The 17,706-nt window shown below is 34.8% G+C and overlaps 1 protein-coding gene across 2 annotated transcripts in view; it reads left to right on the top strand.

Annotated features, from left to right (window-relative positions):
* The window catches only part of lss (lanosterol synthase (2,3-oxidosqualene-lanosterol cyclase)), a 48,432-nt gene extending 38,003 nt beyond the window's left edge, over positions 1–10,429 (top strand). Inside the window, exons 17-22 of one of the 2 annotated variants that reach the window (XM_061926315.1) lie at positions 2,224–2,329; positions 6,534–6,599; positions 6,660–6,740; positions 6,815–6,985; positions 9,875–9,953; positions 10,063–10,429. In XM_061926315.1, the coding sequence (XP_061782299.1) occupies positions 2,224–2,329; positions 6,534–6,599; positions 6,660–6,740; positions 6,815–6,985; positions 9,875–9,953; positions 10,063–10,200 (641 nt within the window). In that variant the 3' untranslated portion in view covers positions 10,201–10,429. Of the gene's footprint in view, positions 1–2,223; positions 2,330–6,533; positions 6,600–6,659; positions 6,741–6,811; positions 6,986–9,874; positions 9,954–10,062 lie in introns of both variants that reach the window. The other variant, XM_061926314.1, reaches the window with a different exon arrangement.
* The last annotated feature ends 7,277 nt before the right edge of the window (positions 10,430–17,706 follow it).

Genomic DNA, 17,706 nt, shown 5'->3' with positions numbered 1-17,706 from the left:
TGTGAAAAGGAAGATGCAGAATGCCAGACCCAGAAACGCAGAAGAGTTGAAGGCCACTATCAGAGCAACCTGGGCTCTCATAACACCTGAGCAGTGCCAGAAACTCATCGACTCCATGCCACGCCGCATTAACGCAGTAATTGAGGCAAAAGGAGCTCCAACCAAGTATTGAGTATTGTACATGCTCATATTTTTCATTTTCATACTTTTCAGTTGGCCAACATTTCTAAAAATCCCTTTTTTGTATTAGCCTTAAGTAATATTCTAATTTTGTGACACACGGAATTTTGGATTTTCATTTGTTGCCACTTCAAATCATCAAAATTAAATGAAATAAACATTTGAATGCATCAGTCTGTGTGCAATGAATAAATATAATGTACAAGTTACACCTTTTGAATGCAAATACTGAAATAAATCAAGTTTTTCAAAATATTCTAATTTACTGGCTTTTACCTGTATATATATATATGTATATGTGTGTATATATGTATATATATATATATATGTGTGTATATATGTATATGTATGTGTGTGTGTGTATGTATATACATACAGTACATATTTTCAACCTTGGCAGCACGGGGTCTTTCTGTGTGTAGTTTGCACATGCACCTGTGCATAGGTTGATTGGCAACACTAAATTGGCCCTAGTGTGAATGCAGCTGGGATAGGCTCCAGCGGTACAAAATGGATGGGATGGATGGATTTCCAACCTTTTGCAAACCACAGACATGGCGGGCCATTTTATACTACATGGCGGGCCTCTTTAATGAGTTGGCTGGGCCAGATCTGGCCCCCGGTCCTTGAGTCTGACACCTGTGCATTAGTGGATATTGTCTGACTAACTAAATATCTAAGGTGATAAAAGTCTAAGGTCAGCTCTTTTGGGATGCAATTGCCCTCCTTCCCCTGGCGCCTTGCTTGTCCCATCACTGTAATTTCCCTGACTTTGTGGACTATTATCCAAAAAAATATAGTTTTAATGCAGAAAACACACACAATGCATGTAAATGACAATTGAAATGAATAAATGAACATATAACACCACTTTTTACTTTTAACAAGGACTCTTGACAGTGTTGAGTAGTGAGGGAGTATGTTGGAGGGCGGCGCATCGGAACCCACTATACTTTGCTACGACATCTTTCTTGAACTTAATAGTGTTTCTCACCTTCTTTATTAAAGTCCAGGCACCCGTGTTGTATCCCAACACATCTGTGTGCTCACACGACTTTGTTTACATCAACTGGTGCGATCACGCGCATGCGTAAGTGCAGTTTTACCAGGTCTGCCTGGTCGCCCCTCCTTCCTTTACATCAGCAAGGAATACAATGTGGAACTAATCTTTGAGGCAAGCCGAGCGCATTTTAAGTGGCGGACCGCAAACAGGGCGTGTGGTTCTTTCAGCGCTCCGCCATCGAGGTGTCAGTGCAAGACCGGACTCTCGACAAAACTACTCAGGACAGCCAGTAAATGCCATATTAGCCTTGTTTGTTTGTTTGTTTGGTTGGTCAGACTCACTTAGCAGTGTGGTGCGTTCAGTGACACTCTGAAAACACGGACTCTGAGGCTCTCATTGACTTTTATTAATAATAATAATAATAATACATTTTATTTGGTATAGCGCTTTTCAGTGTACTCAAAGACGTTTTACAGGATAAAAATTAAAATATAAAACAGTTCAAAGTAATAATACATAATACAGGAAATATAAAAGCAGTACATAGTAAAATACATAACAACACTGGACATTACAAGACACAGAACACTAACTATTGGACTATTATCGTAACTTTGTGCTGTGCATGCATTAATTGCATACAAAAAACCAATCTTGCAAATTAGTCATTTTAGATTAATGCATTCATTTCCGCCATTCAGTGTGTGAATGAGTGAATGTCACGTATAATATAAAGCACTTTGGGTATAATAGTAAAGTACCAGACCATTTACCAAGTTTGACCACCCTGTTAATAAAAGAAATAATATTTCAATGTAAAAGTTGACACAATTTTCTTCTATGCCTGAGTCATGAAGTCAATTCCTGAGCAGTGGAAATTTACGCAACCTGCAAAAATGTCAATTTAAAAAAAAAACTAGAACTAATATAAACCTGACCTTGGCATACAACAATAATTTCCTCTTTTAAAAGAGGATGCGGTGCCTGTTTTGAAATCAATGTGAGTTGATGTCGGGCCTTTCACTCTCTCTCGCAAACAGGCGACATCATGATAGATTATACCTACGTGGAATGTACGTCAGCGGTACTCCAGGCTCTGAGGCACTTCCAAAAAGTCCACCCAGAACACCGCGCTGAGGAAATAAGGTACACAAAAGGCACAAACACAACATTAAGTTGGGGTTGGGCAATATGGCTGAAAACTGTATCACGATATAAGTGTTTTGTATTGGTTGATATTGATAATTAGTGATATTTTTAGGACCTATTGAAAATTAGGTAACACTTTAGTATGGGGAACATAGTCACCATTAATTAGTTGCTTATTAACATGCAAATTAGTAACATATTGGCTCTTAATTAGTCATTATTGAGTACGTATTGATGCCTTATTCTGCATGGCCTTATTATAACCCTAACCCTCTAACCCTAACCCTAACCAAATAACTCTAAATTAAGTCTTTGTTACTTAAAATATGTTCCTCTAGTGTCCAAATAACTCTAAATTAAGTCTTTGTTGCTTAGAATATGTTCCCCTAGTGTCCAAATAACTCTAAATTAAGTCTTTGTTACTAAGAATATGTTCCCCTAGTGTTCACATCACTCTAAATTAAGTCTTTGTTACTAAGAATATGTTCCCCTAGTGTCCAAATAACTCTAAATTAAGTCTTTGTTGCTTAGAATATGTTCCCCTAGTGTTCAAATAACTCTAAATTAAGTCTTTGTTGCTTAGAATATGTTCCCCTAGTGTCCAAATAACTCTAAATTAAGTCTTTGTTACTTAGAATATGTTCCCCTAGTGTCCAAATAACTCTAAATTAAGTCTTTGTTACTTAGAATATGTTCCCCTAGTGTCCAAATAACTCTAAATTTAGTCTTTGATGCTTAGAATATGTTCCCCCACTGTCCAAATAACTCTAAATTAAGTCTTTGTTACTTAGAATATGTTCCCCTAGTGTCCAAATAACTCTAAATTAAGTCTTTGTTGCTTAGAATATGTTCCCCTAGTGTCCAAATAACTCTAAATTAAGTCTTTGTTGCTTAGAATATATTCCCCTAGTGTCCAAATAACTAAATTAAGTCTTTGTTACTTAGAATATGTTCCCCTAGTGTCCAAATAACTCTAAATTAAGTCTTTGTTGCTTAGAATATGTTCCCCTAGTGTCCAAATAACTCTAAATTAAGTCTTTGTTGCTTAGAATATGTTCCCCAGTGTCCAAATAACTCTAAATTAAGTCTTTGTTGCTTAGAGTATGTTCCCCTAGTGTCCAAATAACTCTAAATTAAGTCTTTGTTGCTTAGAATATGTTCCCCAATGTCCAAATAACTCTAAATTAAGTATTTGTTACTTAGAATATGTTCCCCTAGTGTCCAAATAACTCTAAATTAAGTCTTTGTTACTTAGAATATGTTCCCCTAGTGTCCAAATAACTAAATTAAGTCTTTGTTACTTAGAATATGTTCCCCTAGTGTCCAAATAACTCTAAATTTAGTCTTTGATGCTTAGAATATGTTCCCCCACTGTCCAAATAACTCTAAATTAAGTCTTTGTTACTTAGAATATGTTCCCCTAGTGTCCAAATAACTCTAAATTAAGTCTTTGTTGCTTAGAATATGTTCCCCTAGTGTCCAAATAACTCTAAATTAAGTCTTTGTTGCTTAGAATATATTCCCCTAGTGTCCAAATAACTAAATTAAGTCTTTGTTACTTAGAATATGTTCCCCTAGTGTCCAAATAACTCTAAATTAAGTCTTTGTTGCTTAGAATATGTTCCCCTAGTGTCCAAATAACTCTAAATTAAGTCTTTGTTGCTTAGAATATGTTCCCCAGTGTCCAAATAACTCTAAATTAAGTCTTTGTTGCTTAGAGTATGTTCCCCTAGTGTCCAAATAACTCTAAATTAAGTCTTTGTTGCTTAGAATATGTTCCCCAATGTCCAAATAACTCTAAATTAAGTATTTGTTACTTAGAATATGTTCCCCTAGTGTCCAAATAACTCTAAATTAAGTCTTTGTTACTTAGAATATGTTCCCCTAGTGTCCAAATAACTAAATTAAGTCTTTGTTACTTAGAATATGTTCCCCTAGTGTCCAAATAACTCTAAATTAAGTCTTTGTTACTTAGAATATGTTCCCCTAGTGTCCAAATAACTCTAAATTAAGTCTTTGTTACTTAGAATATGTTCCCCTAGTGTCCAAATAACTCTAAATTAAGTCTTTGTTACTTAGAATATGTTCCCCTAGTGTCCAAATAACTAAATTAAGTCTTTGTTACTTAGAATATGTTCCCCTAGTGTCCAAATAACTCTAAATTAAGTCTTTGTTGTGTAGAATATGTTTCCTTAGTGTCCAAATAACTCTAAATTAAGTCTTTATTGCTTAGAATATGTTCCCATAGTGTCCAAATAACTCTAAATTAAGTCTTTGTTACTTAGAATATGTTCCCCTAGTGTCCAAATAACTCTAAATTAAGTCTTTATTGCTTAGAATATGTTCCCCTAGTGTCCAAATAACTAAATTAAGTCTTTGTTACTTAGAATATGTTCCCTTAGTGTCCATATAACTCTAAATTAAGTATTTCTTACTTAGAATATGTTCCCCTAGTGTCCAAATAACTCTAAATTAAGTCTTTGTTACATAGAATATATTCCCCTAGTGTCCAAATAACTAAATTAAGTCTTTGTTGCCTAGAATATGTTTCCTTAGTGTCCAAATAACTCTAAATTAAGTCTTTGTTGCTTAGAATATGTTCCCCTAGTGTCCAAATAACTCTAAATTAAGTCTTTGTTACTTAGAATATGTTCCCCTAGTGTCCAAATAACTCTAAATTAAGTCTTTATTGCTTAGAATATGTTCCCCTAGTGTCCAAATAACTAAATTAAGTCTGTGTTACTTAGAATATGTTCCCTTAGTGTCCATATAACTCTAAATTAAGTATTTGTTACTTAGAATATGTTCCCCTAGTGTCCAAATAACTCTAAATTAAGTCTTTGTTACTTAGAATATATTCCCCTAGTGTCCAAATAACTAAATTAAGTCTTTGTTACTTAGAATATGTTCCCCTAGTGTCCAAATAACTCTAAATTAAGTCTTTGTTACTTAGAATATGTTCCCCTAGTGTCCAAATAACTCTAAATTAAGTCTTTGTTGCTTAGAATATGTTCCTTTAGTGTCCAAATAACTCTAAATTAAGTCTTTGTTACTTAGAATATGTTCCCCTAGTGTCCAAATAACTCTAAATTAAGTCTTTGTTACTTAGAATATATTCCCCTAGTGTCCAAATAACTAAATTAAGTCTTTGTTACTTAGAATATGTTCCCCTAGTGTCCAAATAACTAAATTAAGTCTTTGTTACTTAGAATATGTTCCCCTAGTGTCCAAATAACTCTAAATTAAGTCTTTATTGCTTAGAATATGTTCCCCTAGTGTCCAAATAACTCTAAATTAAGTCTTTGTTGCTTAGAATATGTTCCCCTAGTGTCCAAATAACTCTAAATTAAGTCTTTATTGCTTAGAATATGTTCCCCTAGTGTCCAAATAACTCTAAATTAAGTCTTTCTTACTTAGAATATGTTCCCCTAGTGTCCAAATAACTCTAAATTAAGTCCTTTTTACTTAAAATATGTTCCCCTAGTGTCCAAATAACTCTAAATTAAGTCTTTGTTACATAGAATATGTTCCCCTAGTGTCCAAATAACTAAATTAAGTCTTTGTTACTTAGAATATGTTCCCCTAGTGTCCAAATAACTCTAAATTAAGTCTTTGTTGCTTAGAGTATGTTCCCCTCGTGTCCAAATAACTGTAAATTAAGTCTTTGTTACTTAGAATATGTTCCCCTAGTGTCCAAATAACTCTAAATTAAGTCGTTGTTGCTTAGAATATGTTCCCCTAGTGTCCAAATAACTCTAAATTAAGTCTTTATTGCTTAGAATAAGTTCCCCTAGTGTCCAAATAACTCTAAATTAAGTCTTTGTTACTTAGAATATGTTACCCTATTGTCCAAATAACTAAATTAAGTCTTTGTTACATAGAATATGTTCCCCTAGTGTCCAAATAACTATACATGTAGTCTTTGTTACTTAGAATATGTTTCCCATACTAAAGTGTTACCGAAAATTATATTAAATGTAAATATTTTGGTAACACTTTAGTATGGGGAACATATTCACCTTTAATTAGTTGCTTTGGTATTTAAAAAAAAAAGTTTTATATAAATTACGTGTCTATCAAAATATATTATCGTTTTATCGGCCCAGCCTTAATTTCAGTCCAATCCTGTTCATTCATGTTCCTCGTTTGTTGTTAGTGCACCTGCAGGACTTTCAAAGGTGTAAATGTGTTTGTTTGTCAGCAACACCCTGAGAGAAGGACTGGATTATTGTCGGAAGGTGCAGAGGCCAGATGGATCCTGGGAAGGGTAAGGTCACCCCATGATATCGGATTTGTACTCAGAAGATGAGACACTGTCGTTATTTAGGTCCTGGGGAGTGTGCTTCACATATGGGACCTGGTTTGGCCTGGAAGCCTTGGCCTGTATGGGCCACGTCTACAGCAACAGGTGAGCGCTCGCCATCACGACTCAGGTCTGTTGAACAGCAGCAAACACAAACGCTATTCCGTCTCTTTCAGCAGGGATGTATGTGACGAGGTGCAGAGAGCTTGTCGGTTCCTGTTGGATCGGCAGATGTCAGACGGCGGCTGGGGGGAGGACTTTGAGTCGTGCGAGCGGCGTTGCTACGTTCAGAGCCGCTCAGCTCAGATCCACAACACCTGCTGGGCTTTGCTAGGACTCATGGCTGTCAGGTGAAGTACTTTAGTACCTGTGAACATCCTACGAGATTGTGTCACTCTTGCTATTGCCAGACAATTCTCTTCAAACTCTTTGAGATTGCACGATCTCTCCATGTCTCAGCAGGAACGTTTTTCATTTTGAGTGATATCTGAAACTGTTCAAAGTCCAACAGTATTACTTATTCCACCATCAGCCACAGTTTTCTATTGATAATTAAAACCTAGTCATTATTTATCGTTGTACGAACAGGAACGCCTTTATTTTGAAGGACATCTGAACATTAGTGGGTGAGTCATAAATCAGCAGTCACCACCGTATTTTTCCGACCATAGGGCACACCGGATTATAAGGCGCCTTAAAAGGGTCATATGTAGAGATGTCCGATGTTATTATCGGCCGATAAATGCCTTAAAATGTAATATCGGAAATTATTGGTATCGGTTTCAAAAGTAAAAAGTTTAGTCTAGAACCTAGAATTATCTATTAGTATTAGAACCGGCCCGCAGGCCACAGCCACCTGCTACTGTTTTGCACACACCAATACTCCATTCCCCACAATGCAACGGTAGCCGGCGAACTCACTTCAGCGCCGCAAGTGGGCCTCGGCTTCATTATTCATCAGCATTCAGTAGAGATGTCCGGCTTCATTATTCATCAGCATTCAGTAGAGATGTCCGATAATATCGGGCTGCCGATATTATCAGCCGATAAATGCTTTAAAATGTAATATCGGAAATTATCGGTATCGGTTTCAAAATGTAAAATGTATGACTTTTTAAAACGCCGCTGTGTACACGGACGTAGGGAGAAGTACAGAGCGCCAATAAACCTTAAAGGCACCGCCTTTGCGTGCCGGCCCAATCACATATCTACGGCTTTTCACACACACAAGAGAATGCAACGCATACTTGGTCAACAGCCATACAGGTCACACTGAGGGTGGCCGTTGACGGAGGCAGATAATTACATATATACATATTTGTGTGTTACTTCTTTATTTTCATAGTCATATTACAAAACAGCTAGTGTTCTTTATTTGTTATCTTTTGGTTGTCTGCAAGTACTGTGTGCCAACTTTTAGGAATGTGGGGGGGGAGATCTTCTCTGCTTCTCGTCTAAAGCAGACTTTAGATAAGAAACGAAAGGGATATGTGTTGAGGTGAGAGAGAGAGGGGGGGGGAGATGGGGGAGGAGAGTGTTTTTACTTTTTTCTCCTTATCTGGTTATCCTCAAGTCCAGAGGGAGTAGCAATAAATCCCTTCTCTTATATGTTCCTGTGCCCAGCTGTGGAGGAAGGGACAAGGAGGGTGGGGGCAAGGGAGACGTTATAGAAGAGTGTCTTCCGTGATATGAGATTAGACCATTTTTAGCTGCGCGAGTGAGCGCTTCTGTACAGGATTTGGTCTCACGTTTATTTCCAAAGGCTTTGGAAATAAAATACCTATTCTGTCTCTGGTGGTCCTTCTTACTCAGCTTTATGTGTCATCAAAAGAGCTTGGGAGTGACCAGCAACTTGAATTCCCTGGGAGGAACAACTGGTCGGAACGCAACACCGTATAAAGAACTTTAACACTGTTACAAATATGCGTCACATTGTGAACCCACACCAAACAAGAATGACAAACACATTTCGGGAGAACATCCGCACCGTAGCACAATATAAACACAACAGAACAAATACCCAGAACCCCTTGCAGCACTAACTCTTCCGGGACGCTACAATATACACCCCCCGCTACCCCCTACCCCGCCCACCTCAGCCTCCTCATGCTCTCTCAGGGAGAGCATGTCCCAAATTCCAAGCTGCTGTTTTGAGGCATGTTAAAAAAAATAATGCACTTTGTGACTTCAATAAAATGCCATGTTGGCATTTTTTCCCCCATAACTTGAGTTGATTTATTTTGGAAAACCTTGTTAGATTGTTTAATGCATCCAGCGGGGCATCACAACAAAATTAGGCATAATAATGTGTTAATTCCACGACTGTATATATTGGTATCGGTTGATATCGGAATCGGTAATTAAGAGTTGGACAATATCGGAATATCGGATATCGGCAAAAAAGCCATTATCGGACATCTCTAGTCATATGATTTTTTTTCTACATTTAAAGCACTTCCTTGTGGTCTACATAACATGTAATGGTGGTTCTTTGGTCAAAATGTTGCATTGATCATCTTCAAGTCGCTTTCTGTCCGTCTCTTCAGGATGTGCCGTTTTTACGTGCCTCCACTTGGACAGTGTCTTCTCCTCGTTATCTTTGTTGTAATAGTATAAGTTAGAACTGTAAGCTACTTTATATTAGAAATGGCAACAGCGGAGGATGAACGCCCCACAAGAAGAGGATAGAGTAAAAGGAAGAGCTTCTTGACTACGGCTGTGGACTATATTGGTATACGCGTGCAAATTTTCGGGACTTTTGCAGATCCCAAATACACATCAGCAGGTACCAATAGGTAAACGTTGGTTTTGCATAATATTGCAAAACAAAACGCCACATGTGTCTCCTAATAGGTGCCATTTCGGGGTCCTTATACACACACCATAGTAATACCCGTATGTTGCAGCACAGTACGTCTGACTATGGTAGCCGTAAGTAGCTTACCAAAGTCGTACAAAAACGTCTACATTTTGATTGCCGTGTGTAATGTTGTATTTTCTCAATGAAACATCAAAGTTTTGGTGTTGCTTGCTTACGGGTACTTGCTGGCGTCATTTATTGAACAGGCGTCCTCATTATTTATCGTTGTACGAACAGGAATGCCTTTATTTTGAAGGACATCTGAACATTAGTTGGTTAGTCATAAATCAGCAGTCACCACCGTATTTTGTTTTTCTAAGTTACATTCTTCCAAATCTGCAGGTATGTTTATTGCATGTTTGTTTACGTTCCCACGCAGACACCCTGACCAGCAGGCCATTGAGAGAGGAATACAACTACTGGTTGATAAGCAGCTTCCCAATGGAGACTGGCCTCAGGTGACTCTCTCCTACTGTGCTGTACTCACAGTACTTATACAACTGATACAAAGTTCAAATACAGTAAATAGAATATGAACTATAATTTGTGTTATCGCCCGATGTGCAGGAGAACGTTGCAGGCGTGTTCAACAAGAGCTGTGCTATCAGCTACACCTCCTACAGAAATGTCTTCCCTATTTGGACCCTTGGACGCTTCTCTGCATTAAACCCTGGCAGTTCTCTGACGGGAAAGCTCAACTTGTGAATCAACTTGCCTGGTACTTGTCCAACATTATTTTGCATTACATTTTACATTCATGTGTGCAGAACATGTTTGTATAAAGGTTTTTGATTGATGTGTCATTTACAGGGTGTCTGTGTGTGTGTGAGTAGGTTCAGGTAACTCATTGACAGTAGCAGGTCTAGCTTCAATTAGGGATGAGTGATATGGCCTAAAATCTATATCATGATACACTATATTGGCAAAAGTATTTGGCCACTGTTGCGTTTGGACCAGTTGTTCCTCCCAGGGAATTCAAGTTGCTGGCCGCTCCCAAGCTCTTTGTGACACGTACAGCTGAGTAGAAGAACCACCAGAGACAGAATAGGTATTTTGTAATTTTATCTCCAAAGCTTTGGAAATAGAATGAGACCAGTCCAGCATAGAACATTCAATTGCGCAGCTAAGATGGTCTGATCTAAAATATGGAAACCTTCTCTTCTATAAAGTGTCTCTCCCTCCCACCCTCGTTGTCTTGTCTCTCTTTCCGCAGCGATTGCTTTCCAGCAATATATGTTTTCGTTTTAGTCCCGCGTCTCTCCCTTTTGTTTGTTTGTGTGTATCACTGCACCATGTTGAGGCCATTTGGAAGTCCAGTTGTCTGTGGCTTCATGTCAATATTTACCTGTACTTATTTGACTTAAAAAAAAAAACATTTTGAAGGGGGGGAGAAAATTGTTATTTGTATTGTATTTATGCTAATTGTGTGTCAAAAATTTCAATAAATAATTTTTTAAAATTCATACATTTGTTTTATTCAACACTCATATCTTCAGAACAACTTCAGGTTTGTCAATATAAAGTTTTTTGTTTTTTTATGTTCTCTTTTTGTCAAAACCCGTTTTTTGGGGGGGCAAAACACACAATATGCAATATTTCCCCCCAAAAGATTTTCAAAGTAGAATATTTGATGTGGAGTAACTGGAGCCTTGAATGGATCAACAATTCATAACATTGATTGTAACTATAATTATTTTTTATTTTTTTATTATTTTTTTAGTTATGACAGTTCAAAGGGAAAAAAAATCTACAAAAATTCTTGGCCCCACTTATTATGATAATTTTTTTTACTTTCAACGGTAGAATATTTGACGAGACGTAAATGGAGCCTTAAATAGGTCAACAATTCATAACATTGATTGTAATTCTTTTTTCTTTTTCTTTTCTTTTTTTTCTTTTAAATTTTTTTTTTGATCCATGACAGTTCAAAGGGGAAAAAATCCACAAAAATTCTTGGCCCCACTTATTATTATAATTGTTTTTTTACTTTCAACGGTAGAATATTTGATGAGAAGTAAATGGAGCCTTAAATAGGTCAATAATTCATAACATTGATTTTGATTCATTATTATTTTTTGAGAAATAACAGCAAAAAAACAAACATTTTTTTGTCATTATAGTCAAAATTGCAAGTTTTTCTCGTTACATTTCAACTTTTTTGCTCTTTTAATCCACTTTGTTTTGTTTTTTTTAACAGTATTTTTAGAATGGGTCGTTATATGTCATGAATATGTGGATGGAGAGGGGGTGTGACGTTCATATGTTGTCAATATTCAGTGTTTTATCCTTCATAAAAAAATTTAAAATTCCATTTCGTTTTTTAAGGCAGTCTGTCATAACGTTTTTAGCATTCAATCAGACATTATTGTGAGGTTTTGTATTATTCTTCCTAAAAATAGATATACCGGCCCCCAGACACATTTTTTTCCCTCTAAATTTGGCCCAGGCCTGCCCTTGATAAACTTAAAATCTATCGATTATAAGTCTTTCCTTTTTTTCTCATGGATTTTTTTTGTGTGTGTTTGTTTTATGCCATTTTTGTCAAATAAAACGTTTTTTTTTTATGTGGCAAACACAAAGAGTGCAATATTTTCTTTCAAAAAATATTTCAAAGTGGAATTTCTGATGTGAAGTAAATGGAGCTTTAAATAGGTCAATAATTCATAACATTGATTTTGATTCATTATTATTTTTTGAGAAATAACAGCTAAAAAAAACATTTTTTGTCATTAGAGTCAACGTTGCAAGTTTTTCTCGTTACATTTCAACTTTTTTTGCTCTTTTAATCCACTTTGGGGTTTTTTTAACAATATTTTTAGAATGGGTCGTTATATGTCATGAATATGTAGATGGAGAGGGGGTGTGACGTTCATATGTTGTCAATATTCAGTGTTTTATCCTTCATAGAAAAATTTAAAATTCCATTCCATTTTTTTAAGGCGGTCTGTCATAACGTTTTTACGTTATTATTCTAAACTTGCTTTTCATGTGGCAAACACAAAGTACCGGTATGCAATATTTTCTTTCAACAAAAATTTCAAAGTGGAATTTTTGATGAGAAGTAAATGGAGCCTTAAATAGGTCAATCATTCATAACATTGATTTTGATTTATTATTATTTTTTGAGTAATAACAGCTAAAATAAACAACTTTTGTCATTAGAGTCAACATTGCAACTTTTTCTCGTTTTTTTGCTGTGTTACTCCACATGAACGGAAACATTTCAACATATTTAATGTCAAGACTTTGGACATAAAAAGAATGTTCCAATGGAAAAGCAGTTTGGCGACTTTTTTATGTGCGTGATGGAAAAATGTAACTACATTAGTTGCTCATTTGCAGACACGGGGATTAAAATCTTTTATACGTCCGTTCATATTTCGCTCTTTGTTGCATTTTTGTCGCATTTTGCTTGATTGTAAAATATGTGGATGGAGAGGTGGTGTGACGTTCATATGTTGTCAATATTCAGTGTTTTATCCTTCTTAGAAAAATTTAAAATTCCATTCCGTTTTTTAAGGCGGTCTGTCATAACGTTTTTAGCATTCAATCAGACATTATTGTGAGGTTTTGTATTATTCTTCCTACAAATAGATATACCGGCCCCCAGACACATTTTTTTTCTCTAAATTTGGCCCCCCAGTCAAAATAATTGCCCAGGCCTACCCTTGATAAACTTCAAATCCAACTCTTGATTATAAGTCTTTATTTTTTTTCTCATACATTTTTTTGGTGTGTTTTATACCCTTTTTGTCAAAGAAAACTTGCTTTTTATGTGGAAAACACAAAGTATGCAATATTTTCTTTCAACAAATATTTCAAAGTGGAATTTTTGATGTGAAGTAATAATAATATATTAATAATAATAATAGTAATATATTAATAATAATATATATATAATAAATAATTAAATATATAGTAATAAATTAATAATAATAGTAATAATAATAATAAATATTTTTAACAAATATTTCAAAGTGGAATTTTTGATGTGAAGTAATAATAATATATTAATAATATTAATAGTAATATATTAATAATAATATATATGTATGATAAATACATAAATATATAGTACTATATTAATAATAATAGTAATAATAATAATAAATATTTTCTTTCAACAAATATTTCAAAGTGGAATTTTTGATGTGAAGTAATAATATATTAATAATAATAATAGTAATATATTAATAATATATATATACATACAATAAAATAAATATATAGTAACACATTAATAATAATAGTAATAGTAATAATAAATATTTTTTAACAAATATTTCAAAGTGGAAATTTTGATGTGAAGTAATAATAATATATTAATAATAATAATAGTAATATATTAATAATATATATGTGTAATAAATACATAAATATATAGTACTATATTAATAATAATAGTAATAATAATAATAAATATTTTCTTTTAACAAACATTTCAAAGTGGAATTTTTGATGTGAAGTAATAATAATATATTAATAGTAATAATAGTAATATATTAATAATAATATATATGTATAATAAATACATACATATATAGTACTGTATTAATAATAATAGTAATAATAATAATAAATATTTTCTTTCAACAAATATTTCAAAGTGGAATTTTTGATGTGAAGTAATAATAATATATTAATAATAATAATAGTAATATATTAATAATATATATATAAAAAATAAATAATATATAGTAACACATTAATAATAATAGTAATAATAATAATAATAAATATATTTTTAACAAATATTTCAAAGTGGAATTTTTGATGTGAAGTAATAATATATTAATAATAATAATAGTAATATATTAATAATAATAATATATATGTATAATAAATACATAAATATATAGCACTATATTAATAATAATAGTAGTAAAAATAATAAATATTTGCTTTCAACAAATATTTCAAAGTGGAATTTTTGATGTGAAGTAAATGGAGCCTTAAATAGGTCAATAATTATAACATTGATTTTGATTAATTATTATTTTTTGAGAAATAACAGCTAAAAAAACTACTTTTTGTCATTAGAGTCAACATTGCAACTTTTTCTCGTTACATTTCAACTTTTTTGCTCTTTTAATCCACTTAAAAGAGCAAACACTTTTTTTTTTTTTTTTAATATTATTTATACAATGGGCTGTAAACATAATCTGTTGGCCTCGAATGGCCGCCGGGCCGCACTTTGGACACCTTTGACCTACACGGCACGGGCATTGCGACCTGAGCACGCTGCCTCTTAACACACATGAACTGAAACATTTCAACATATTTAATGTCAAGACTTTGTACATTAAAATAATGCCTTTTTGGTGGAAGAGGAATTAAATGGATGAATATGTCAAACAGGCTAAAAATACCCAATGAAAAGGTTAGAATAATACGACAACTTCTTCTTATTGTCTGTCGCAGATGTTTGGATTTTTTTTTAAGGCGTGGAAGAAAAATATCTGTGTAACCAAAGAACAAGATCTATAATGACTAAGGAGTGTCTGACAATGTGTGGCCAGATTTTAATGATGATTAAAAAAAGCCACATTTGAGGTTTGCAAAGCAGCAACTGGTTGATCCGGTCCTCACAAGACCTCGGCATGACGGAGAGACAAAAAAAAAACAAAGCTGCTTTTCTTGCCGCCCTTTTTGGTATTTTCCACTCCTCCTTTCTGTTTGTCAAAAAACAGATTTTGGAGTCAGTTTGGAAGTTTGCGGTGTCCACACTTTTTTTCCCACTAGTGTAAAAATCTGTTAAAAACAAACAAGGCAAAATAAAAGACGTCATGTTTATGTTTGAATTAGGGCTGCCAAAGTTGAAAAATGTTTATGAGTGGCGTTTTTTTTTTTTTAGGGGGCTTGTTTTTCCAAAGTTTAGTTTAGTTTTAGTTTTAGTTTATTAACCATGTAACACCCCTTGTTGTAAAATTACAACGTTACCTTTAACCATCTTAAAAAAACAATCTGTTATATTTTTATTTTTATTTTTTTTTTACCACATTTACATAGTCATTGGGTCCTATTGTTCAGTCTCACATTTGTTTATAAGTCACACCTTCTGGCCATGAACTCACACAACCTCTCAAGGTTTCCTTCGAACAAAATCTATTTGTTTCATTGGACTGGATTCATCAGATTCAAGTAATTAAAATGTCTTTTATATTTTTTTTGGGTTGTTATTACAATGTCTAGAGTGGTTCTCAACCTTTTTTCGGTGATGTACCCCCTGTGAACATTTTTTTTAATTCAAGTACCCCCTAATCAGAGCAAAGCATTTTTGGTTGAAAAAAAGAGATAAAGAAGTAAAATACAGCACTATGTCATCAGTTTCTGATTTATTAAATTGTATAAAGGTGCAAAATATTGCTCATTTGTAGTGGTCTTTCTTGAACTATTTGGAAAAAAAGATTTTTATTTATATTTATAAAGCATTTTTGAATTGTTGCTATTTTTAGAATATTAAAAAAAAATCTCACGTACCCCTTGGCATACCTTCAAGTACCCCCAGGGGTACGCGTACCCCCATTTGAGAACCACTGGTCTAGAGCATGTACATATGTAGTTATTGTGGAACAGATGCATCAAATTTCATTTAATTGTTATACAAACCCCGTTTCCATATGAGTTGGGAAATTGTGTTAGATGTAAATATAAACGGAATACAATGATTTGCAAATCCTTTTCAACCCATATTCAGTTGAATATGCTACAAAGACAACATATTTGATGTTCAAACTGATAAACATTTTTTTTTTTTTTTGCAAATAATCATTAACTTTAGAATTTGATGCCAGCAACACGTGACAAAGAAGTTGGGAAAGGTGGCAATAAAGACTGATAAAGTTGAGGAATGCTCATCAAACACTTATTTGGAACATCCCACAGGTGAACAGGCAAATTGGGAACAGGTGGGTGCCATGATTGGGTATAAAAGTAGATTCCATGAAATGCTCAGTCATTCACAAACAAGGACGGGGCGAGGGTCACCACTTTGTCAACAAATGCATGAGCAAATTGTTGAACAGTTTAAGAAAAACCTTTCTCAACCAGCTATTGCAAGGAATTTAGGGATTTCCCCATCTACGGTCCGTAATATCGTCAAAGGGTTCAGAGAATCTGGAGAAGTCACTGCACGTAAGCAGCTAAGCCCGTGACCTTCGATCCCTCAGGCTGTACTGCATCAACAAGCGACATCAGTGTGTAAAGGATATCACCACATGGGCTCAGGAACACTTCAGAAACCCACTGTCAGTAACTACAGTTGGTCGCTACATCTGTAAGTGCAAGTTAAAACTCTCCTATGCAAGGCGAAAACCGTTTATCAACAACACCCAGAAACGCCGTCGGCTTCGCTGGGCCTGAGCTCATCTAAGATGGACTGATACAAAGTGTAAAAGTGTTCTGTGGTCTGACGAGTCCACATTTCAAATTGTTTTTGGAAACTGTGGGCGTCGTGTCTTCCGGACCAAAGAGGAAAAGAACCATCCGGATTGTTATAGGCGCAAAGTTGAAAAGCCAGCATCTGTGATGATATGGGGGTGTATTAGTGCCCAAGACATGGGTAACTTACACATCTGTGAAGGAGCCATTAATGCTGAAAGGTACATACAGGTTTTGGAGCAACATATGTTGCCATCCAAGCAACGTTACCATGGACGCCCCTGCTTATTTCAGCAAGACAATGCCAAGCCACGTGTTACATCAACGTGGCTTCATAGTAAAAGAGTGCGGGTACTAGACTGGCCTGCCTGTAGTCCAGACCTGTCTCCCATTGAAAATGTGTGGCGCATTATGAAGCCTAAAATACCACAACGGAGACCCCCGGACTGTTGAACAACTTAAGCTGTACATCAAGCAAGAATGTGTCTCCTCAGTTCCCAAACGTTTACTGAGTGTTGTTAAAAGGAAAGGCCATGTAACACAGTGGTGAACATGCCCTTTCACAACTATTCAATTGAATATGGGTTGAAAAGCATTTGCAAATCATTGTATTCCGTTTATATTTACATCTAACACAATTTCCCAACTCATATGGAATTGGGGTTTGTATAATTGTTGCAATTATACAACACTGGGTGAATGTGGTAGTCAAATAGCTGGCTTGTTGCAGTGGACTCAAACAGGTTGTATTCCCTCCACTACATCACTGGCTGAAGTATTTTCTCTATACATGGATAGTATGCATTCTACAGACGTTTTACAGACGACAGG

Source organism: Nerophis lumbriciformis, linkage group LG31 (genome assembly GCF_033978685.3).
Source record: "Nerophis lumbriciformis linkage group LG31, RoL_Nlum_v2.1, whole genome shotgun sequence".
Lineage (NCBI taxonomy): Eukaryota > Metazoa > Chordata > Actinopteri > Syngnathiformes > Syngnathidae > Nerophis > Nerophis lumbriciformis.
This window is presented reverse-complemented; position numbering and strand designations above follow the sequence as displayed.